Source organism: Onychostruthus taczanowskii, unplaced genomic scaffold, assembly GCF_017590055.1.
Source record: "Onychostruthus taczanowskii isolate IOZ18803 unplaced genomic scaffold, ASM1759005v1 scaffold19, whole genome shotgun sequence".
Taxonomy (NCBI): Eukaryota; Metazoa; Chordata; class Aves; order Passeriformes; family Passeridae; genus Onychostruthus; species Onychostruthus taczanowskii.
In genome coordinates, this window is record NW_024499128.1 from 10710921 (window position 1) to 10735276 (window position 24356).

General features: G+C 46.4%; 1 protein-coding gene across 7 annotated transcripts in view; it reads right to left on the bottom strand.

Moving 5' to 3' along the window:
• RNF216 (ring finger protein 216) overlaps positions 1–24356 on the bottom strand; it is a 75696-nt gene that overhangs the window by 25029 nt on the left and 26311 nt on the right. For all 7 annotated transcript variants that reach the window (XM_041401771.1, XM_041401767.1, XM_041401769.1 and 4 more), the window contains 4 exons: positions 24284–24334; positions 23182–23319; positions 21851–21999; positions 21326–21404 (listed from right to left, as the gene is read on the bottom strand). In XM_041401771.1, the coding sequence (XP_041257705.1) occupies positions 21326–21404; positions 21851–21999; positions 23182–23319; positions 24284–24334 (417 nt within the window). The remainder of the gene's footprint in view (positions 1–21325; positions 21405–21850; positions 22000–23181; positions 23320–24283; positions 24335–24356) is intronic.

Below are 24356 nucleotides of genomic sequence, written 5' to 3' on the forward strand. Positions count from 1 at the left end.
GATATTATTCTGAATTCCTAGCCTCAACTATGGGCATGCTCAATCCAAAAATAAGGGGAATCAGAAGTTATTTCATTCAGGAATGTTAATTTTTTTTTTTTTAAGGAAAACGCATTCTTTTACATTTGTACCACTAACCACAGCCACACCTAAACTCACTTAACACACAGATGAAGGTGAGATGCCCCTGCCCAGACACCCACCAGCAGCACACTGGACCTTGTATTTCAGATATATCTACAAGAAAAGCTGACAGGACAATTTCATTTTTTTCATTTTTGTTTCACTTTCAGAATCACATGAAACAATGCAGCAGTATTGGGTGGAAACCACAAAACTTATTATGAGCCCAGAAGTAAAAGTTAACCTGAGCTTGTTTGTCAGGTCTTAACAGCACAACGGTGCTTGGGAAGAAAAGTCAGTGTGATGCTCACAGGGCATCTTAAAATCCCAAAACATCTCTTATTGAAGGTTTTTTTTTTTTTTTGAGGGGGGGGAGGTTTTTTATTTCAGAGTTGGAGCTTCATAATTTTAGGGTAAGCCAAGGAATCTCTGCTTTGTAGCTGCAGTGGCTCCAAGTCTCTTCCTTACAGTGGTTCTTACAGGCATGAATGGTGCCTCCCCCATCCCCAGCACCAGCCTCTTAAACAAAGAGTTCCAGTCAGAAGGGAACCAAACAACACAAGATGTACTCTTCCCCTTTACATCACAGAAAATACTGCTCTGTCCCACACCAGATCTTAGGACAAACTGCTTCACCCTGGCCAGTCTCCCACTGATCTCCAGGAAGTCCCACTAATAGAGCATATTCCAATATTTATCTTCAATTTAATTTATCCATATTCAGGTACATAAACTGAACCTTTGGTGACACATTCTACAATCCAGTACCTTTGTGAAAGAATTTGCTGTGCCAGGCTAATGCTGCCCAGCAGCCAGAGAAAGATCCCCAACCCTCTCCCCTTTTTTAATACATAAACACTATTGCTTGACTTCCCAGGAGCACAAAGAGGATATATTATAACAGGAAACACAAAAACTTCACTTTTTGGTTTTGACCATCTACCTAGAACCTCTCCTTGGAAGAGCAGCTTTTCAGGAGTAGCTTGAAAACCAGCCTGGCTTACAGCAGTCTCGTTACAGGACAGGAGAATGTTCCCCCCATCACAAGTCACAATAAACCACCAAAATAAATACAGGTCAGCGAGGCCTCACCCAGCTCCAGGCTGCAAGCTTTCTCTGGGTGTATTGTTTAAAACAGTCTTATTAAATCTGATCTCCTCTACCTACTTTTGGGCCACTGGGGTCCCACTGCTAAACCTGAGGCTGATGTTCCTTTGCCAGCAAGCCAGTGGCCTGTGTTACTTATCCCAACAACTTCCAGTGCCAATTTATTTTATAAAGCAAGACCCTCAGTAGAGATCTTACTCAAAGAAAAAAACAAACCACCCAACCAAAAAAAAAAAAACAACCCAAAAAAACTCCCCAAAAACCCCCCAAGCAGGTATAACATCTGACTTATAACATCTGACTTTACTGCTCTTGAATGCAAAACTCCACAAGCCCTTTTTGACACGAGGCTCCTAAAAATAACTCATGCTTAAAAAAGTCCAGTTATTTTTATACAGTCACAAGAATCACTGGATTGCTTCTAATTATCCCATCCTTCCTTGGAATGTCTATTTGTGCTCAACACAACTGGCTGTGACACCAGTGGAATCATAACACATCCTGAATTACAAGCAACTGGGTAAGCTTAGTCTCACCTTGTGAACAGCTTTGAGAGAGTGACAGTTAAAAAAAGCCCATTTCACTGTGATCTTTGGAGTCTGTGTTAAAAAGGTGCCAGTTCAAAGTAGAAACAGATCTTACACTGGCCATGACTAAAAACAAAGCCTGTCTTTAACAAGGATTCACAGCAGGATTAGAAATGTCCCACCTAAACAGGATCAGCAGGCAGGTTCCTAAAAAGCTCCTAGAGCAGGACTAGTCTATTGGACTTCTCTGTCTTTCTTGTAAATACATCCTTACTGCCTCTGGCTTCCAGGGCTTATTGACTCTGCTCCAGAGTGGTAACACAGAGGAATCTGCTTGAGGCACAACAGAAATATGGACAGTTGTCCATCTGCACCATGCCCAGCCAGTCCAGTGGTAACCAGGCTATCACTGCACGGCCCCAGAGCCTCCCGTGGTGCAGTCAGCACCCAGCTGTTACTGGAACTCATTACTGCACATCCAAATATTTGCAAGGAAAACTTGCTAGATGCTTATTCATAGGAGGCCTGGCTCCTGCTTGATTTTCTTAATGCTTCTCCACACCCTGAGGGGAAGAGCATGTCCAGAATTAGTACCTACAGCCCCATCTTCTTCTCCCAAGCTGCATCTCAAAGCTAGAACTCACACCATATCTTTCTGCTATTATTTAACACTACATTTTTCCCCTCACACCATCTTCCTGCTATTGTTTCACACATTTTTTTTTTCTCCTTTAAAAACGTGATGCTTTTATCTGAAGAGTCATCCATTGCAATTTGTATTGTCATGGCAACAGGACTCCCTCCCCTGCCCAAAGCCCATCCCCAGGCTCATTGTGCTCATTACCAGACTGGCAGGCAGCACCCTGCATACAGATGAACCTCTCAACGTGGGCTGCTCTCCCTGCAGCTGGACTGACACAGCTCCTGCTATGGGGTTATGGTTGCACCAGCAGAAGGGAAAGAGTCTTCCTAAGTCAAATTTCCTCTATTCAAAGAAATAAGCTTTACTCAAGGCATTTCTGTAGTAGGAACATTTTTTGTTTTGCTGGTTAAAATGAAGAGACTCATGTTCATAACCTGTCTGAGCAGTGCAATAGAAAAGAATATTTAGAGCAGGTGTAAGAGGGCTTTGCTAAGGCAGCTTGGACATACTGATAAAGAAAAAGGGGAAGATCACTCCACAAAGGAACACAGCCAAGAACAGGGCTCTGGAGCCCTCTTATGGCAGCTCACTCTCAGCTCCTAAGAGCAGAATTCCACATACACCTCGCAGTGTCTGTAAGGACAAGGATGCAATGCCATCAAGACAGGGTGGGAAAGAACATCTTCTGGCTTTGAGCACATAAATGTTTCTTTAAAATCCCACACTTCCAGCTCCTTAAGTGGTCCTGCTAAATGTGCAAAGACTGGACAAGCCCCACATTTAAAGTGGGACAGAAGACACAGACCAACCTCTTCCACAGCTAAAGTGCTGCTTCAGCAACAGAAACACGTAAGGAAAAAATCAAATTCACTGCTCCAGTGCTAACAACTGCTCCATGGGGATGTCAGCTGACTAATGCCATGCAGGAAGGCTAGACTGGTTTCATACCAACACTTTCTTCACTTCTCCAAGCCACTAAGTTCTGACAGAGCCACAGAGCTCAGCTCCAAAATCCCTGCCCAGCAGCCACTCAGGGAGTACATGGTGAGGAGGGGGCTCACCTCAAGCTGGGAAGAGCACAGCTGCTGGGCTCCGAAGGGGTTACAGAGATTCAACAGCAGGGAAATATTTATGGAGAAAAGATGCTGAGCTGTGCATGTTTTCCAGGCTGGAGATGGTTTTAATTTACCTCTTGCAAAGGCTGTGATTATTTGCTGCTGGTTTTTGTTGAAAGCAGCTATTCGAGGCTCACCTACTCCCTCTGGTGTCACAGCTCTGCAGCTGAGCCAGAACAAAACCCCCTAAACTCACACAAACTACAAGGAATCCTGCTTTTTTTTCCCCCTCTGGAAAAGAGGAAGCCATATTTATAAGCATTTGTGATTACCCTTCCCAGGCACAAAGCAGTCTTTGACTATAGCACACTAAGGACAGTACAGACATCTCCTAGAGCTTAGAGCTACAACCAGGAGTAGATCTCTCTTTTTTTCCCAGTTCTTCCTTCAGAGACTGGTCTCTGCCTGACTTCAGCTCAAATGCAGCATCCACCACGCTCCTCACTAGATTTTCCTGCAGTTCTGGTCATCACTGACATGCCTGTGTTAAAGTATTAGTTTAGATATTTTTATGAGATGTTTTAATACCAGGGAAGTAGTCTCACCCTTACAAGACTGAAGTCAGGCACCCAATCCTCCTGGGACTGGCTGTACACTGCAGGAGGAAGCTGCATCTCACCAGCCCTCTCTTATCACTCCCTGAACTCCAGGAACCTGCAGAGCCCCATAGACAAAAGGGATCCAGTTTTCACCATGGTTAAAAACTCCCACCTCCCAACCAGTGCTGCTTCCCCAGGCATTTCCCAGATGCGTGGTTCTTCTGCTTCTTTCTTCTCAACCTGCTCCTCCTCTTCTTTGTCTTTGTTTCTTGTGCTTTCTTTCACTGCTGAGCTGCCATACAATGCTGCTATAGCACAGAGGAGAACAAACACAGCTCCTTATCCTCCCTTTTTCATTTGTAGCTGCTTTTCTCCCATTCCACATGGGAATCTTGCATTTTTCCTGCATTGTCTGCCCCATGCCTCTTCCCCAAACTGGCAGCAGCTTACCCACCCTGGCAGAATCCCTCCTCAGCCCATGTGAACAAGGTTTCCAAGCTCTCCTCATAAAGCATCTGCTCCACATTCTCTGATTAATACATACCTTGAAGGGAACCATAAATATTTGCCTGGATTTTCTGTTAATCTTGCTCTGACATAGCTATTAGGATTACTGGAGTGTGGGTTGATAAGCAATGGGGTGAGTGCTGGAGTGTTTCGGGAGATGACAGCAACATCTTGCTGTATTTCACTGATGTGGATGCCTTGGTGACCTGCACTAATCCACTTGGAAAATTACTATGAGAGAACAAAGAGTCTTAAAATATGAAGCTGAGGGAGGTGGAGTGCTGCAAAGAGAAGTTTATTTCCAGACCAGCCTTTTCTAAATATATGCATAAACATCTGTATTCAGTGCTAAGTGGAGAATCACAAACAAATGAGCAGAGAATAACCCAGGGCAGGACCTCCCCACACACCCACATGCATCGGTCCAGCAGGAAAAATCCAGGAGCCCTAATTTGCAGCATAACCTTTCTCTCAGTGCACACACAAGAACAACTACCCTCAGCCTGAACAAAAGCCATTTAACAAAGCACCATACAAAAACAGGCTGCTTTGCAGAGTTCAGGTCAAAAGCAGAATTTTGGATGCAGTGATGACCGACAGCCCTTTTCACACAGACCTCTTACTCCTGAGTATTAAAATGCTGCTTAGTTCCTCCACCAGCATAATTAGCTTGACCCAGTGTAGGGTCAGTAGAAGTCCACCTGGACCTGTGCTGTTTGGAGGGCAAGGAGGAAGCTCCTTATGGACAGGGCAGGAATGCTGCTCCTCACACTGCTCCCCATGGGCCAGGGACAGTCTGCACTTCATCTAACAGCCCTCTCTAAATTCTTCTATGAATTTGCTTTTGAATCACATGTGTTCTGAGGTTGTCTCTCCCCTGGCAGCATTAATTAACACACCACAGGATTCCCAGAAGTGTTACCTCCTGAATCCAGGCTCCCATTCCCTGCAGTCCCTCAGGTCCATGGCTCTCAGTCAGCCACGTGTTCACACCTAGGCTGGCTCAGCCTGGCCAATCTAGCTGGATCACAGCTGGAAATGGTGGGGCTGCAGACTAATGATGTTACAGCAACAGATTTCAACTCAGAATGAGCCAAAAGTGACCTTTAAATCGGGTATCCTATAAAAGCATATATTCCTTTTATTCCATTTACAACTAAGTCTAAAGTCTTCCCCTTCCCCCTTCTCAATAAGGATCTCCATCTTGATCCAAAAGCTTTAAGATGACTCAAAGCACAGGTTTTCAGCCAGCTCTGCCTTTTAGACATTTAATACTAACTTTTAATACTATCTTCTCATTATCTGTTACATTTAAAATGTTACACACATCTCTGGAGGTGTACCCTGACAGACTCATCAAGTGATCTCAACATTTCTCCTCAGAGACTTAGCTTTAACATCTTACTGTCTGTAAGGCAGATTTCTAGACTGCAGAGAATAATTTTAAACTTTTTCTAAGGGTCTTCTACCTTCCTGTCATTCTTGACTAAGAACCAGAACAAAACACTCGGTGTCACTGATGTCATAAAATAAAGAAAATGTGATCTGACTCCATATGCCCAACATGTAAGTCCAAGGACTGCAACAGCTTTCCCGGTAATTGGCACTGCCTGCTTTCACTTCTCCACAGTGATGAGGTACTTCAGAAAAATGATCCAGTCCAAATTTTTGAGATAGCATGTCATCAAACCCACAGAGAGCAGCAAGAAGGTTCGCTGATACTGCAAAGGCACTTTGAGCAGAAAGCAATCTGGAGTAACACATGCAAGCAGATCACGGGAATTTTACATATTCCTGACAAGCAGCTGTAATGATTCCATGTGGGAGACAAGTCAGAGGACTGTCAGAGGATCTCAGTCTGCTGTGGTATGGCTGTACAGTTGCACAACTCATTACACACAAGAACAGTCCACCCAATGCACTGAGTAAATGCCTTTTAGTTTTACATAACCAAATCAGCCAGGCCAGCCTTTCCCCCACACCCTGGAGCTCCCCAGTGCCTCTGGGCTGTTAATCCCGTCTCACAGGCAGGGGAAAAATGAGAGAATGGGTGTCCAGGAACAGCAGGAGAGTGTGTATGTGCAGGCACTCACACTAATACCAACACTCACTCTTGCAGATACTTCCTGGGCACTGAAGATGGCAGAGATCCCATTTCTCTAGTTAAAAAAAAGCTGAAGAATAACCCCAGATTTCAGAGCAACAATTGATCAGTGTCTTAGCCATGGCAACTTGCCACCTATAAACGGATGCAGGCGAGGGATAACATGTCTCTTATTCAGCAGCTACTTCATTCCCATTTAACTTTCAGAGCTCACAGGAGGGGACAGAAAAACCAACAGCTACAGCTAATGCACAGCAGCTCTTGCCTCATCAGGCCATCTCATTCCTGCTCACAGCTGGACCTTGAGGCTGCCCCTTGCAGTGACAGAGATTGGAGCAAACTGCAGCGTGAGAGCACTGCTACACACATGGCTCTTCCCAAGCATTTCCCCCTGGGATGAGCCACCCTTGCTGGGATTGAGATATCTCATTTATACCATGCATTTTAATTTATCTCCTTATGGAGGTAAGGCACAGGAAAGTCATTGCAAATGTCACAGCAACATGTGAGTTCAAGGGTCAGAAAAGGGAGCTGATCCACGTGTTGGTGAGGACCCAGGCTTCTGCTTGGTCCTCAGGGGATTCTCTGCATTTTTCCATTGTTTTTACTCATTTGTACTCCTTGAGCTCACAGTAGTGTTTGGATCAGGAAAAGGAAAGGAAATAAATCACAAAATGGTTGGGCTGGAAAGGACCTTAACGCTCATCTTGTTCGACCCCTGCCATGGGCAGGGACACCTTCCACTGTCCCAGGCTGCTCCAAGCCCCATCCAACCTGGCTTTGCAGGGATGGGGAATCCACAACTCCTCTGGGCAAATATAATTATACCCAGGACACTGCAGTGTTTGGTTTTTTATATCAGGGGTCAGCCTGGACTAGGTAAAGGATGCTTTACTTTCAGAGACCAGCTCAAACCAGCTGTGTTAAGTCTCCTGTGCAGAACACAGTTTAGTCTGGCAGATGGAGATGCTAAGTGAGACTCATTAATCTGTTAGCACTTTCACCCACCCACCAAAATCCCAGTGGTCTGAAGTCATGGTTTTCTGACAAATCCAGAAATCTATAGCTTGTACAACAGCTGCAAACAGAATAAAGTTCCAGGAAGAAAAAAATATTTCATTAAACTGCATGGGTAGGTAGGTCAAGATTATTCACAGGATCTCAGAGTATAAGAAGTTTGTGTCTGAAAGAATCTCCATGCTAGTTTGTGGTACAAAACTGGAAAAGGCAACTAATAACTCCTGCAGAGCACCTGTTCTTCACTCTGCACACCTGAAACACCACAAAGGGTTAAAGCTACAGGACAACAAAACCCTCCAAAAGAGAAACTTTTCTTGAAAAACACCCCAGTTGTTACCTGCACACAGAACAGCTACAAAACCAACTCTTGCTCACATGACCTCACCTCATTATCCTCTACCCCAGACACAGAACAGTGAAGACCAAGGCTCTAAACAACAAATAAAGCTCCTAAGTTGGCAAGCTGTGTTCAGGGCTGCCTGGTGCTGTGCCTATCTCCATATCTAGAAAGGTTCAATGCCCTCATTCCGGGAGGCCAAGAAAAACTAAATATAGTAGCAGGCTACCAGCAAACACCCAACCTGGCACAGCTTCCAGCTACCTGAAAAATCCATCCCTCTCTCCACAGGCCACTCCGATAGCTGCAATCCTTTCCCTTCTTTGGGGACAACGTGCTGTAAGGAGGCACTTTCAGGTTTTACTTACATGGATAATTGCACAAACAAAGTAAGGGACGGAGGTAACACGCAGTAACAGCACTGATACCTCTCAGTCAGGGGGATCATCTGGGTTTTTTATTAAGCCTGACATCCGCTTGCAAATAGGAGGGAGCATCCTCCCCTCACGTGTCAGGAGCCAAGTCCTTGTACAGCAACTGCCTCTAAGAGCAGAGACACCATCCAAGAGCATCTGTTTTGTTTCAACCTCTGCCCTTAAAGGAGGACCCAGAAAGGAAAAAAGCCCAAAGCCTTTAAGATGCAGACTGGCTTTGTTGGTGTGTATGAGGTTTTCAATCAGAAAAAGCCTCGGGGAGAGCTGCTCACCTCTTGGCTTCTGAATGGCATCATGGATGTTGTGCTTCAAGCTGCAACCCTGAACACAGACCCCAATTTTGACCAGGCTTTGAGATTTAGCTTAAAGGCATGCATGTTCCCTACACAAAAAAATGAGGTCAAAGAAGCTTCTTTTGAAAAAATAAATAGAGCAATAAAGCATTCTTTCAGATTGGCTTCACAGGGGATAAATCACTGAACAAATACAGCCATCTTATCTTGTTGGCAAATGGCACGTTACAGCATCCAGCTTCACGGGAAATGCGCTGCTTGGTCGGAGAGCAAACTGATTTCTCATTGTCTTGGAAAATGCTGCTCTTTACTTTTACAAGACTCGTTTGTTTTTAAAAAAACCACATGATCTCTAAGCAGTGCCAAGCCTGCTTTGCCTCCTGGTGCCTCAGGACTTCCTAGCAACCCCACAGCAGAAACACGATCCATCTCCTCTGACCACGAGGACAACTTGTTTAAAATGGTATCCCAACAATATCCTGGCTGCCCTCCTGGCAATCCCCACGTGGATGGGATGCAGCAACCACAGGATTCCATGAACAACAGAGTGAAGCAGGTGAGGCATGCAGAGCTCTCACAGCACATGGAGGTAAAGCTTTCCCCAAACCTTCCATTATTAGCCTCTTTGTCCCTTCTAAAATCAAACACGTACACTAAGGACACCCAGTGAGGAACAAGAGCTCATGGGTGGTTACAGAACCATCCCTGGCTGTGGCATCCAGCAATAGCAACGCCTGTTCAGCATTTTGGCACTGATTTATGACAAGTGTACTTGCCTTTCCATTAGCCACAGCTCTCTCAGTTGACCCCCGGGCTCGGAGAGGCAGCCTCGACATTAAACTCCCATCGGCTTTCAGTCCCGCTGACCTCATCCCCAAAACTCGCTGCCATGTTTTACATCAGCCAGGGCCTATGCATTCCATTAATGCTCCCCTGGCTCGGGGAAACATCTGCTCTGTTTACACTGGTAGCAGCACAGAGACCACTTAAAGCATCACCTCTGCTCCCCCAGCCCACGGCGGGAGGAGCAGCCGCGCACGGGGCGGGCCCTGGACCTCCCGAGCCCCGGCGCTCCAACCTGGCCATTACTTATCCAGCAGGGCAGAGGGCACTCACACCATCAAGGCACAGGCACAGGAGAGGTGTTGGGCAGCAGCAGCAAAGAAGGTGGATTCCTCCAGGCCAGAAGTGCAAGTCTGAGAGGGGAATTTGTGCTGACCCTAGCTGAAGATGAGCAGGTTGACTGGAAGTAAGGATGGGTGAAAGAATGTCAGGAAATGATTCAATTTTTTAATCCAAATGGTTTTACAGACTGAGGTAGAGATTCAATGGCTATGGATGGTTAATGGTCCATCTTAATCAAATGTGCACCTCCAGGGCCACACTCACATCCCTCCAGCTCCATGACTGGGGCAGGAGTCCCTACAGGGTGGTTTGTCCCACAGCAACAGGGAGGGACAGGATATCTTCCTGAAAACAAAGCACAGTTCATCCAAAACAATCCCCCCAAAAGCAGGAACCACCACAAACACCACAGCTTAGCTGCAGCCACCTGGGAGAGCCCAACAGCTCTGAAATACCTGTTCAGGCAGGGGATGCTTATCTAGCAGTACTACGTGCTGGAGGCTTAGGGCAAGTCTCCACCAGATCAAGGGGGATGTTACTACATATTTTCCTAAGGATTTCTGACAGCTAAGACCTCCAAAAGGCAAACCCCAAACACTTGTGGCTGCTGTTGTTCCAGTGTTAGGTGTGCATTAAATTAACCCCTGATGTCCTCTGTTGCTGCTAGAAGCATCCTTTACTATTAACCAGCCAGTCAAGGCTACAGCTGCTAACAAGCCCATTAGGACACAAAAATGTACAGCAGCCCTGGAATATCCAACAATAACTGCCACAACAGAGGCCTAGCACACAACATACAGGGCATTCAGCAAGGGACATCAGCTTTTGTTATAATGAAGTCAGGAACAGGTTTTTCCCATCACTGATTATCCCAACAGTCCATGAATCTGCTGCATTTTAGATTTTTGCCTTGCCCATGGACAGAGCTTGGACTATGAACTCATACAAAAAGACCCTGACACTCACAGAAGGCTTAGACCATGATTCCAAGCAACAAACCCCCAAACCATCCTTTTAAAATTATTTTAATTTTGAAACTGCACACTAATGAAGGCTGGTTTGACTGGGGCTGTGCCATGCAGTTCTGCTGACTGAACCCCACCAATTCTGAATGCAATGACAGGTATTGGGGAGGGAAAAGAATAAAAACTGTATTTGCTCATGATCTGCAATACATAATGGAAGAGTAACACAATCTGCACAAACACTCCCTGTTTTTCAGCTCATCCCCAGTATCCAAAGTATCAGCAGGTCACAGCTTTGCCAATTCTACCACAAAGCTGAAACACTGATTTAAGGATTTTTATCTAGTCCCCTTTCAACCAAAAAGATGAAAATTCAGTCAAAGGGGAAGAAGCTGGCACTGAATGAGACAAATCAAATTGTCCCTTTCTGGTTCCTTAATTCACATGTTAGGGGATAACCACAGCTGGGAATTTCAATCTCTGGAGCAATTAAAGAAAATTAAATTCAGGGAATGAGGCCTTATGCACTCAAAGCTTCATTAACCCTCTTGCCTTTTAATTAAAAACGTGCACATGAAATTTTGGACAGAGTACTTGCCTCACTGACAATGCTCAATTTTAGTGGCAAATCAGTACTTGCCTTTTTTTTTTTTAAAAAAAAGTACACTGGGATTGTAAACTCTAGACCTCTCCAGCTTCACAATGGCTTTATTAAATACAGTAGAAATTACTGCCTACCACCAGCTCCCACTTCATGGGAATGTCTGCTCTCCCTCAAATGCACCAGCAAAGCTCTGCTCTGGGCTCGCTTCAAGATAACACACAGCCCCACCAACACCACGGATAAAACATGAGCCAGGATTTAAGAGCCCTACACTTATTACCATCAGTAAGAGAAATAAAGTTGGTGAGCTACAGCAGGATGGGTTTTACAGCCCACAGAGCAGAGATTAGAGCAGGCAGCCTCTCTTTTAAATACTGCTCATCCTTACAAAAGGCTCAGGCAGGCGCCAAAGGCGGTGTGTGACTAGGACAGTTTAACGGATAATCTTTGAAAGGGGATATTGTCAAGTCTGCCCAGCCTAAATATCGAGCTGGCTTTGTGTGAGTTACCATCTGACTTGTGAGGGAGTCACGCTGCTCCTGCGCTGGCCTCCCTGGGAATGTCAATGAAGCAGATTCGAGCTCATGGAGACCCGCGACTGCCTGGCAGGGACTGAGCCCCGACTGCTTTGATGCTTCCCCACATCCATCCAGAACAGGGCCCCCACCTGATGCACAGGCAGGCAGTCACATTCTGGGACCAGCAGCACGGGGAGGGAAGACACACACGGTCCCTTCACTGTCTCCAAGAGACTTCTCAGGAATCTGCCACCTCGAGCCAGACATTTCACCCAGGGATGTGCTCTCATCACTAGCAACTGAAGTCATGCCTCTGGGAGGGATCAGCCTTCAGTTTGTCTATTTGTTTGGTAAGCATGTTTTTGGGAGAGGGACTTGTCACACTCTGATCACTTCTGGGTTTGTAGTTTACTGCTGACCGATGCATTTTAGCTGTTTTGACTATTCAAAGATGACGGCGTGCGTTTAGAGACGACCTTCTCTGGCTGTCACTTACCATAAGAGTCGACACATTTTACAGTCAATGACACTCCCATCTTCACACATGCCCCCCTCTCAAGGGGAAAGCTAACACAACAGACAACTGCTCACACCAGGCCTCCAAGGGATGCCAGATTCCCAAGTGGATGCTTTGCCCAATTGAGTGAAGAGGCACAGCTCCATTAACCAGAAGCCAGCAATTCCTCATGCCCAATATTCACAGGTTAATTGCTGCATCCCTAAAATAATGTTCTGGTTTAGTAGTAGCAGTATTCTCTCACACGGAGCAGACTGAGCTGTTTGCTGCTGCAGGATGCCCTTGGTGCTACCAAGGACAGTCTGAATGCACAGAGCATGACAGGCTCTCTCTGAATGCAAAAATAAACGCAGCCACTTTGCTTCCTCAGCCTTTGACACCAACAGGGGAAGGGCCTTCCTGCTACAGCAATGAGGCACACGTGAATTTTGTGATGCTTGAAGTGCTGCCAGGCAGAACACAACCTATCACTCCAATTCTCTGCTGCTGGAAATTACAGGTCCATTAACCCTTCTCTGTGCGTGAGCTCTTCCCAGCTGCATGCAGCAAATAAGCAAAGAGGATGTGCATGGTAAGTGTGTTCAGGTGTGCTCCAGGGTGAAGGAGGCATTTACAATGCAAACCTGCCCATACACACAGTTCTGCTCTCCAGTTCTGATGCTATCATTTTATGATGACAACATTTCCTGACCCAGTTTCTATCTTGCTCCCCATTCCTCTGGTACAAGTAGTAATTAGTAATGTCAGTGTTCTGGCTGAGTTGCTACAGTCCATTAATAATGCAAGAGTAGTAACAGAGACAGAGAGCATAAGAAAACAGGCTTGAAGGTTAAAAGCAATAAGAGAATGCATTTTGGGGGACATTGGAAGGGGAGAGGAGAAGAGGAGGAGAATTGCTGGCCTACTGAGATTATAAACCATACACTTCAAAACACATCATTCCTTTCAGGTGGAAGTGGTGAGTGAGTCAGTCATGGCTAATTAGAGGATAATATGCAAACAGGAATGACACACAGAGGTGATTTTTACTAAATTAGAAGTAAACTTGTGTTTCACCTTCCCTTTGCCCCTCCAAACCTGCTGCCTCACCACTCGGTGCTCCCGTTTCCCCGTTACTCATGTTCGGAGGTCAGCGGTAACGGGGATCCCACAGTGACACACTGAAGTTTCCTGTCTGCAGAGAATTTCTGCTGAGACCAGCCTGTACCTGCCCATGTACAGCCAAACCTTTAATGCCACTAATCCATCTGCTCCGGCCACACCTCAACCCCAGGCTCTGCTGAAGCTGTTTATGACATGTCCTCTGAACCTAAAATAGAGCGGGGTTTGAACAGGTAACCCAGCATCTCCCCAGGCTTCCAAGGCTTGGGAATCTTCTCTGACTGACAGCAGCTCCCTCGAGAGCAACAGCTTCACCCCCACCTAAGGCACACAATCCTCCCCATGACACTGAATAAAGCTGCTGCAACTGCATCCTCAACTGCATCACCTGGGAATGTGGTCTTTTCCTTTTATGTTCTCCTTTTCCTGCTAAGCCCAGCATAGAACCAAAGCAATAAAGGAGCCTATAGGTTTGGTGATGATTCCTTGGCTGTTCCTATTGCTGAATGAGAACTCACATCAAGAGTGGAAGGGCTGAAGTGTGGCTGCATGCCAGGAAGACATGGTTTGGGGCTGACTCTGCTCCAACACTGAAAAGCAGGGGTCCTCTACAGGAAGATTTGTAACACAATTGAACTCCTAAAGGTCTTCTCTCCTGTTTGGCATTTACAGCTTCCTACATGGTACCAGGCCTCTTGTGAGGGATGATGTACAAGCAACACATGTGCTCTTTCCATTACCTGAAATCACACAAGTCACTCCCTCTTGAAATATAGATTTCAATAAATCAAGCTAATCAATGTTATGATTTAACTGCAGCACAGCTCATTCTGACACTTAACAGAACTACTCCAAAGTCCTCCAGCACAAAGGGCTTGGATGACTACCCAGAAAGCATAAAAACCCAGCAGGCTCATTGAGATGAACTCAAAGAATGGCAAAGGAAGGAAGTAAAAAAAAAAAAAGGAAATATCAGCTTCAGAACTGCATGGTGGTTTGGGCCTTTCAAGTATCACTTCCTCTATGGAGAGGAAGTGAGAGGAGCTGGAGGTTCTCAGATACAAACTGCTTCCCCTCCACAACAATGAGAGAAAAGGATGGGTGTTTTTAAAAAGAAAAAAAAAAAAAAAACCAACAAAAAAAAAACAGAAAAAAAGAAAAAAAGAAAAAAGGAAAGCAGGCCAGCCTTACCCACACTGTGACCAAATTAGGAAACAAACTCCACTGACAGCCTCCAGAATGGCCATCGTCTGCAGCAGCCTTGTGTTAGCTCAGGAAGTCTGATGACTGTGTCATCTGCTGAAATCTGTTTATGTGCAAACAGAAAGGAGAAGCAAAACACCTCCCCACACTCCCTGCACCAGGTTAGGCCATCCCAAGGAGTCATCAGCACCCTGACTCAATGCCATTCCAAACCTCTGCTGCTGACTCATGCCCCTTCAAAGATAACTCTGTCCTAGAAGCACTAAGGTACAGCAAAATTAGGTGTATGGGGTTTTTTAAGTGCATTTTTTAACTGGTTAGCTGTAGCAGATGAAGCTGAGGTTAGAGATCAGTGATTACTACGACTGGAATGTGAGGGGGAGGAAAGAGAAGGAAGATACAGCTTCTTGAGTAAGGTCAGAACAATGTTTTTAATTTGCCTCGGGAACAGCCTTTTTCCATCCCCTCCAAAGTCCATTTCCACTGCAGCAGCAAAATGATAACCCTGCTCCAACACTCTGCAAATACACTAGGCAGGGTTTTAACCTTAAACTGCTGTGGAAAGGACCTGCACTGAGCTCACAGCAGTCCCAGAACACTCGGTGGCACTGCTACCCTGCTGTGGGGACACACAAGTGACTGAGCAAAGTTGTTTCACTGTTTAAAAATCAAACAAATGAAGGAATCTGAGCACTTCGGTCCATACAGAGATTTAGGGTTTCTCCCTGATGTTAGGGTGACTATGTTACATTACTCCCACTCTTGTCTGCATGAAAAATAAGAAAATCCTCTTGTCCCTTTCATTTTCAAAGGGATTGAGGAGGAAAAGGCAAAGCTGCCAGCTCATCTCAGCCTGCAGCAGGTCTCAGTCTCAGCACAACTACAGCTTTCAGGGTCCTTCCAGCTCCAGGAGTTTGGCTACTCCACCAATTCTCCACATTCAAGGCAGCCAACAGTTTTTCACAACCCACTCAGGGTGCTCTTATCCAATTCCTCATGGAGTCCATCACCAATCTCCAAAGACAGCCACCATAAACCAGAACTGACAGGTGCTGCATCTCTCAGTGCTCCCCTTACCTAAATAGTTGTAGGCTCCCTTTGCCTACGGACAAAAGCCTAAACAAGATGCTGAAGCTTAAATTTCCATCTCCAGATGAAGTTGTACTCAGTTTATTACTTCTGAACCTTTCCACAGCAAAGGACAAAACTATGAATGGAGGGTAGCACTGCTCCATCGTATGGAGCTGACACACAGGCACTCACTGGTCAGTGAACAGCCTTTTCAGCTGGCTTTTCACTGACTGGATATTGCAGATAGGCAGAAAGCAAGCTTTTTTACAAGGAGTAAGCTTTGTTGCTCAAAATTGCACTGACTTACACAGTCTATTTTTAAAGGGGCTAGTCTGAGTTCCTGCTTTCAGCAGGATTTTTTTTTTCCCTGCAAGAGACAGATACCCCATTTAATCTGACCTCTTTCCTCAGGTCCATTTCCAGGCTGGGCCTCACCCTCTCCTCCTGTCAGACTCATTTATCAAGTGAAGCATTTCCACATACCACTGCATAAACAGACTTGACCTTGTTAAAGCAGCAGCAGCACCTGTGCTCCCACTGATGGAGTCTCTCCACCCCACCACAGCAATTAACCCAGCCCACTCCTACCCTTTTTCCAGGTGGGGTATTCTCAAAGCTTCTATAGCCCTTTCCTATGTGTTTCAACGGGTGACAAGTTGGCAAGCAGTGATTTGGGGCTCCTTCTCTGGAAAGGGGCATTTAGGATTAACTTACTGCTGGCACCGCTCAATTCTTGCAACAGCTCGTGCCCATTCCAAGCACACAGCAAAAATCAAGGTGTAAGACAGTACCCCCAACATGTGGCCTTCCCTTGTTCCCCTTGCAGTTTCCTCCCAGGATAAGCAGCTTGCCCAGCATAAATCTGGGGATGAGAAGATCTCCCAACTCTCAGCACTCCCCAAGCGATTGTGACCCTCCCCACCTCGATGGCACAGCCCACACGGCTCAGCGCACGTGCCCGTCCCTCCACGGGACTGTACTTTTAAGGTTTGCTCTACCACGAGCTCCCTCCTGTTATCTATCTCCCTTTAGAACCTGGCAATAAAACCTACTGGGATGTTATCTGCTGCCTACAATCACCTCAACCCCACCTTCGACCTTGGTCCCTCCCTCCCTCCCTCCCTCCGGCCCATCCCTCTGCGGAGATAGGGAAGGAGGCTCCGATAGCATCGCGCTCGCCCTGCCCGCGGCTCGGCACCGGCACCGCGGCTGCAGCCGAGCTTCAATGTCCTTTTATGGAAGAAAAATGAAAATCGCCTGCCCAGCCGTGGAGAGCCTGAGCCGGGCTGAGCCGGGCTGACAGACGGAAACTCGCCATTTGTTGTGGTTTTGGCACCGAGAGCACCCAGAGCTCCCATGCGCGCTGCAAGTTTAAAAAGGGCGCAGCGGAGAGCTCCGGAGCAGGAGGTGTTGGGGATGCAGAGCTCAGGAGGAAGGTGGCAGAGCCATGAAGAGATGGCTTAGAGAATTCTGCTGACATGGACACGTGGGAGACAGGTCTCCAGATCCAAGTGGACACAGGCACGAGTGCTCCATTCCCAAGCGCCATCCTTGGAAGTGTTCAAGGCTGGGATAGAGCCCTAAGCAACCTGGTCTAGTGGAAAATGTCCCTGCCCATGGTGGAGGGGTGAAAATGAATGGTCTTTAAGAGTTCTTTCAACCCAAACCATTCTGTAGTTCTATGAAGACATGTAGCAAGGTCATCCACACCACATTTCCTTCTCTTCCTTGCCCCAACAAATTTTCGTAGGAGACACAGGAGGAATTTAAACACAGGAGCTGGGTCATTGCCACCAAGAAGAAATTAGCAAGGGGTCTGTCACAGCAAATGCCACCTTCAGCTCTGCTCTGTACTAAAGCTGTGGGGCTAAGCTCCAAGTAACAATCAAATCCAAATAAACAGGCTCAAGGAAAAACATATGGATAATAGCAATAAGAATGTCTGAACAGAGAATGAGATGGGGCCACGGGACTTTCAAAATGTTTGCACTGCTGTCAGGAAGCTGAATGAGACAGCAGACTTCAACAGCTGGGAAAACATGTTGCAAAACAAGGAGAATTAAGTAATTCTCCATATGTATATCCTACTCTGAGGCATTCTGGACAAGCTCAATTTCTCCAACCAGGACAATCTTTTGTTCCATGTTGCACACGCACACTGCCAGCTACAAATCCTGATACAGTTTAAGCCTAAATCCACAGCACATCTGGAGTCGGGCAGGGCAGCTCTGGGCAGCATGGCCCAGCCTTTAGCACAGAAGTAATGGGCCCTGTGGTATGTGTTGGATGACATCCTTGGACAGCTGTGTCATCCTGAACACATCCCCTGCTGCTGGGTGCTGGATTACACAAACAGTTCCCCCTGCACTCTATAAAACACTCCTAAGCAGTGTTACCCACCTCTGAACCACAAGCAGCTGCATGTGCCTTGCTGTACCAGGTACAGAGATCACGGGTGTCACAGTATCCCCCTCCTTCTGCAACTTTAGGTCTTGTTGATCAAGCAATAATTTATTTCAGCAAGACCCCTCCTCTCAGAGCCATGCAAACCACTCAGTGCGACTCACGCTCGTTATCAGTGCTGGTGTGCCCTGCAAAGAGTGGTTGTGCTCAGGCACAGCTCGGTGCAAGTTTAAACCTGCCTGACTTCCAGCAGAAAATGAAGGCTAAAAGCAGCTGGGTGCATCTGTTCCTAGCCAGCACCTCCAAATCAATCCCGAGCCACAGAACAGCTTAATAAGGCGTGCCCTAAAACACAAAGTCTCAGTGCTGCTAATTAAAACAACATGAGGATTGCTGGTGGCCAGAGAGCCTAAGCTGAAGATGAAAGGCAAAAGAGCAGAAATTTTATCCATCTGAGATGGGCACATCAATGTTCAAGGCAGTCCCCAAAACCACTGTGGATGCAGAGGAATGGCAGCTGCCCAGGCCAAGGACAATGCCATCCCACACCACACAGCCACATGCCATCACCTCTTACACCCAGCCAGCACTGACCCAGACAACTGGGTACCATAAAGCAATAAAAATTCCATGCTGCGAAAAGGAGTTTTAAGGAAAAGTCTTGGAAATGCAAGTCCCTGCAATGTGGCCTGGCTATGAAAGGAGTGCTGGGGGTTTCAAGCTCTCCGCTGCTCCGTGCATGCATTATTTCCATGGCAACGGCAGCTTTCAGCTCCCCATCTCTTGCTGGCTGAAAGCCCTGCAGTGCTTTGTGCTGAGACTGCAAAGAAGGGAAACCATCTCCCTCTCCCACAACACGGCGCCAGGGCCGGCAGCAGCAGGGAACAAAAGCCTTGTCTTCAAATTGTGGGGTCCTGGGAGGAGGGAGGCTGAGCAGAGAGGATGGACTTCCTTTTCTGGTGGAAAACAGCACTTCCCCCACCATGCAGAAGTGCACCTCACCTCCCAGTGCTGCACAACTCAACCAGCAACACGTGCCTTTCCTTGTTTTACCACAGCTGCCAGTTTTGGGTTGCTCTGTGGTGCTGGGAGGAGGAATGTGTATCCTTAGAGATGAGAAATCTGAGCGCTGCTTCCATGCAGGGATCCCTCCAAGATGGAGGCCTGGAAAACCCTCCTGTCACCAGGAAGCCTGGCTCCATGTGCAGTCAGCAGCTTATTACAGAGCAAAACCTCAATACTTAGCCAAATCTGAGTGAAAGCTGCCTCTGCCCCAGCCCCAGCTCAGACTGCACACACACAGAATGCGTTGTAGGGTGGCTCGGAGAAAAGTGGTCTTTTTCCTTGGCTAACTAAGCTTTTCCTCCACCCTGCTGTTTGTCATATTAAGACTCAAGCCCTGGCCACCTAATCAGGAGCCAAACTTGACATCACACAGCTGGAGCCACAGTGGCCCTGGCAGATGGTGCCAGCTCATCTGCATGCTCCCCGTGCAGCCGGGCACTCACAGGAGGCAGGGCAGCTCTGCCTGTTGCTCAAGTTACAAATAGCCACAGTTTGGTCCCTGCAAGGTGCAAATGACTGGAACTGCAGGTGAGATGCACAGGCAGTGACCAGGGTATGTGCAGAGCTCTTATTGTTCAGCCCAGCACACAGACACACAGCCAAAGTGAAGGCTTGCAGCTGGTTCACATCACTTGCTTTACAGCGTATCCATAGCTGGCTCAGATATGAATGAACCTCCCTGCAAGATTTAATGGAGACCCCGAGGGTATCAACACAAACTCCCAAAGGCAGACAAAGGATCCAGGTGATGGAGCACAGGGATACAACAGGTCCACCATCTGGTCCTCCTCTCCCCACCCTCAAAGAGCTCTGAGATTTTGGGAGAGACACATTTTGACCTTCCCCTTGCTTTAGGTTCAGCTATGTGAGCGCAGTCCTTCCAAACAGAGAGGGACTCCTTCCAGGATCAGTCATCACCACCAGTAAGTCTGCCAGAGGCACTGCTAGAAAAGCCAATGCATCCTCCCCAAGCTCTGTGGAGTTCCCTAGATTAGCCCTTTCCTCCCTTAGGGCAACCATTTCCTGCAAGCAAGAGCATTAACTGAAATTCTTCATTCTGGAGAGAGAGGAGATAGCAGGAATATGAAGAACCACTGCAGCTGATGCTGAGACACCACATCCTGCTATCCAAATTCCTCACCCTCGACTTCAAATCCTAAAGTCGTTAAAGACTTCTAAGAAGAGCACAAAGCTACTCAGCAGATTTTCAGCTAATGAATCAACACAAGCTGTCCAGGAAACCAGAAATCCAGCCCACTGGAATGCTGTAACCCCAGGGAGGGGGTATCAGGCAGTACACTAGGAAGGAAATGAAACAGTGAAGCAGTAGGAAAGGAACATTTCAGCACTGATCCCTCTTACCAGTTACTCGGCTGCATTATATATTTTAGGGAAAAAGTGATTTCAATTCATTTTGCCCATTGAAGGATTCAAGTTTTTCAAGCCTAAATTCTGTTTTTTAGTGCTGACATATGTACATTTTGAAAACAGCTCGGCTTTTGCAAAAACAGTTAGAAAAAAACCTGAGATTTAAACGTGAATCAACATTGCCACCTAGTGCCTAGCAAACCTCCTTGCCCCAACACTGGGACATTCTTTTCCCCATTGTGAAGGGTAGATGTTAACAGAACCTACCTGGAGATCAGGATCTAAAATGGAATTGTGCATATTTGATTAACAGCTTTCTCCCCCAAAGTAAATTCGATTTTCACACCAGAGTTCAGTGCTGGCAACTTCAACTTCTCCAGACAACAGAATTTAACTGTCTATTAGGCTTTTTTAGCCAACACCTTTCAAGAAAAGACAGGACACCTCCTCTATCAACAGTGCCCTGAAATTCACCTGTCCAGGCACCCAATTTTATACAAGATCAGTAGGATCCAGCAAACACTTTGCTGCCCTATGCAGTCACATGAGATACTGCTACTAGGAAGGCTGAGTTGTCCTCCCAGCTCTCCTTCCCAACACACCATAAGAGACCAAAGTGAAGTAAGCCCCAGTTACCTTTCTGCAGCGGGGATTGGGGCAGCTGAACCGCTTCACATCGCTGTCCAGTAGAGCTGGAAAGTTACAGAAGGGACACCTGTAGCCCAAAACAAGATGCCATTAATGCAGAATGCCAAACATAGCTTTGCTGAAAGCTGATTTAGTCAAATAGCTGCATGGAAGTTGCTAAGGCTGCCAACCCAATGCCTGTTGCCAGGATGTGCTGACTATTGCCTTTTTGCTCATATTTCTTCAATCACTTCCCCGTTTGCAATCAAAATATTATATGCTCAGCACTGCTTTTGACCATGTAATTTGGTGGATCAGCACAGAGCTGGCAAGCAAGTCTTGGGGGAGACAAGTCTATTGAATTTTAATCTGCTCCTAGTCAAAAGCAGAATAAAAACAGACCTGGGAAGGCAGAAGACTGAATTTATAATCCAGCTCTTTAAAAGCTACCTATCTCAGAGTCAGCACAAACATAGAGTTCCAGGGAACAATTTTGCACAGCAGTAAGTGCAGCACTCTCTGTGGGACACTCACCTGACGAGCTCATCTGCACAGGCAGCAGCCACCTCCTCCTCGGCCTTGCGCTCGTAGTATTTGCAGAGGATGTTCTCTGGAAGCACTTTCTCCAGCTCACTGGTGGGGAAGGAACATGTGCAACTGCCTTCCATGCAGCTGAGCTCTGACTGGGGTTGGAAAGAGGGCTCAGGTTCAGTATATTAGCAAAAGGCAACTCAGGATCCAGAATATTTCCAAGCAAATCGGTGCAGAGCCTTGCTGAGATAGAGCAAGAGCTAAAGTCAGCAGATCTCAGAATAACTTGGGTTTGGGACTTGAAAAATCATCCAGTTCTAAATCCCTGTCATGGGCAGGGACAGTTTCCACTATCCCAGCCTGCTCCAAGCCCTGTCCAGCTTGGCCTTGAACACTTCCAGGGATGAGGCATTTGCAATTTCTCTGGGTAACCTGTGCCAGTGCCCCATAACAAAAACTTTTTTCCAACATCTCATCTAAATCCACCTAAGATGACTGCCAGAGAATGGGTATGGAAAGAACAAGCCTAATTAAATAAATCAGGCCTCAAACAAGCACTGGGCAGGAAGATGCTGTTGCCAGCTAGATCACAATTCACTCCAAGTCCATTGTGACCATATATCAGCCCATTATTATTGTTCAGTCTCTGCTGAGAGCCAGCACTCACACACCACATTCTTTTCAATAAAGTCATATGAAATGTAACTGCCAGTTTATACATTTACATGAAATGGATCCCAGAGTACAACAGCATCCCACAGTTTGAGCATCATATCCTGAGGCAAAGGAGCAGACACACTTCAGAGTAGGTTAATGACTTGTTTATAGCTCAGCTAAGTACCAGGATAATTGCTAGCTAAATCAGAGACTAAGGAGGTTAGTAGTACCATAGAGGAACCAACCCCCCAATTAAGTTGGGATCACAGTGATATTATGAAGGACAAACACTCTTAGGTAGAAGGAGACAGGCCAAGTCAGAGATAATTGTTCTCTGTGCAGATACCACTGGTTTATTCAGTAGAAAATAAAAGCCAATCAAGTTATTGTTTTACTATAAGCGTTGCATAAAGTTTTCCTAACAATCAAATTGCTAAGCATAGAGAAAAAAGAAAAAGGAGGTTAGTAACCCTGAAATCCAGTGCAAAGATCACATTGTGAAGTTGTTGGCTTCACTTGATGGCAAGACTGACTTGAATGGAATGGTGTCCTGAAATCCAAGTATTTCCCGGGAAGTGCAGTTACATCTGTTTTAAGTAACAACACTACACAAACAGCAATATCAATTCCCAACAGCAATTACCCATTTCCCCCTTGTCCAGTTGTGAAATCCTTACCTTCCCAGAGCCAAAAACTGCCTCCTGAGCATATTTAATTAGGCACTCCTTGCAGAACAAGTGACCATCTGCACACTGAGTCAACTCTTCGAAGGCAAACTCCCCGTAGCAGCAGCGGCACTCGATCATCTGCCCGTCCTGCAGCCACCAGAGGAACCAGCATCAAAACATCAACAGCTATAGCAACACACACACTCAACTGCAGGCCAGAAAAAAACTGCCAGCATTAATCCTAAAATCCAGCTGCAGATATACACCATTCCATTAGATATCTTATTTGGTGGTCCAAATTCCCTAAGTGCAGTCAGAAACTCAGTTTTAAGTCACTTTGTGTCTACGTGTCCTGCTTGACAGGTTCCAAAAAGCTACAGAACATGCAGTGATCAATAATTCTTAGCTCACAGGCAGAGCAGCATCTTGGTTTGGGGAACTGCAGTCACAGGGAAGCAGCTTGAGTGTGCACACCACTCTCATGGGGAAAACCAAGATTCAGATCTGTTACCCTCTAAAGGAACATTTACCATCTGCCTGGGCAGACCCTGTCTTGGCCTCTTAACTGTGGATGTGGAGAAGTTTGCCACTGCTAAAAAGTAAGTAGAGCCCACTTTTCCAAAGTTTGAAAAGGAAATGAGCATTGAAACCAAAACGTAATGCACAGCTGAAGTGTTCTCTACATTTTGTCTGAAGCAGAAGAGCTGATTTTCAGGTTTTTGAAGAATTCTTTCTGCAAACAAGGAAGGCCTTCTCACTGGCCAAGCTCCAACAACAGTGGATCTGTTTTAAACAGCCATAAAGGCAAGAATGAGAGCAAACCTGATGCTATTCTGTTGCAATGTTTGTTCTGAGCAGTGAAGATACAAGCTGAATTACTACAGATCATTACATGCATCAATACTGTCTTGCTGGCCTCAGCTCCTGTCTACCTCTCCTAAGAGCCAGCCAACAAACATTACACAGGTTTTGCCAGCTCAGCAAAAGCAGCACAGTGAAATGCAGCTTCAGAAAAGTTCCATTCCAGAGCTAAAAGAATCTGTGAAGGAGGAAGTGCAGAACAGTGCCTGTGCACAAGCTGAATTCAACTTACAACATTAGAGATACTGACCTTCTGATACTGCTCCTCGTTCATCTGCAGAGCCAGGAGGAAGTCTGCATGCTGCAAGAGACATGTGCATCTG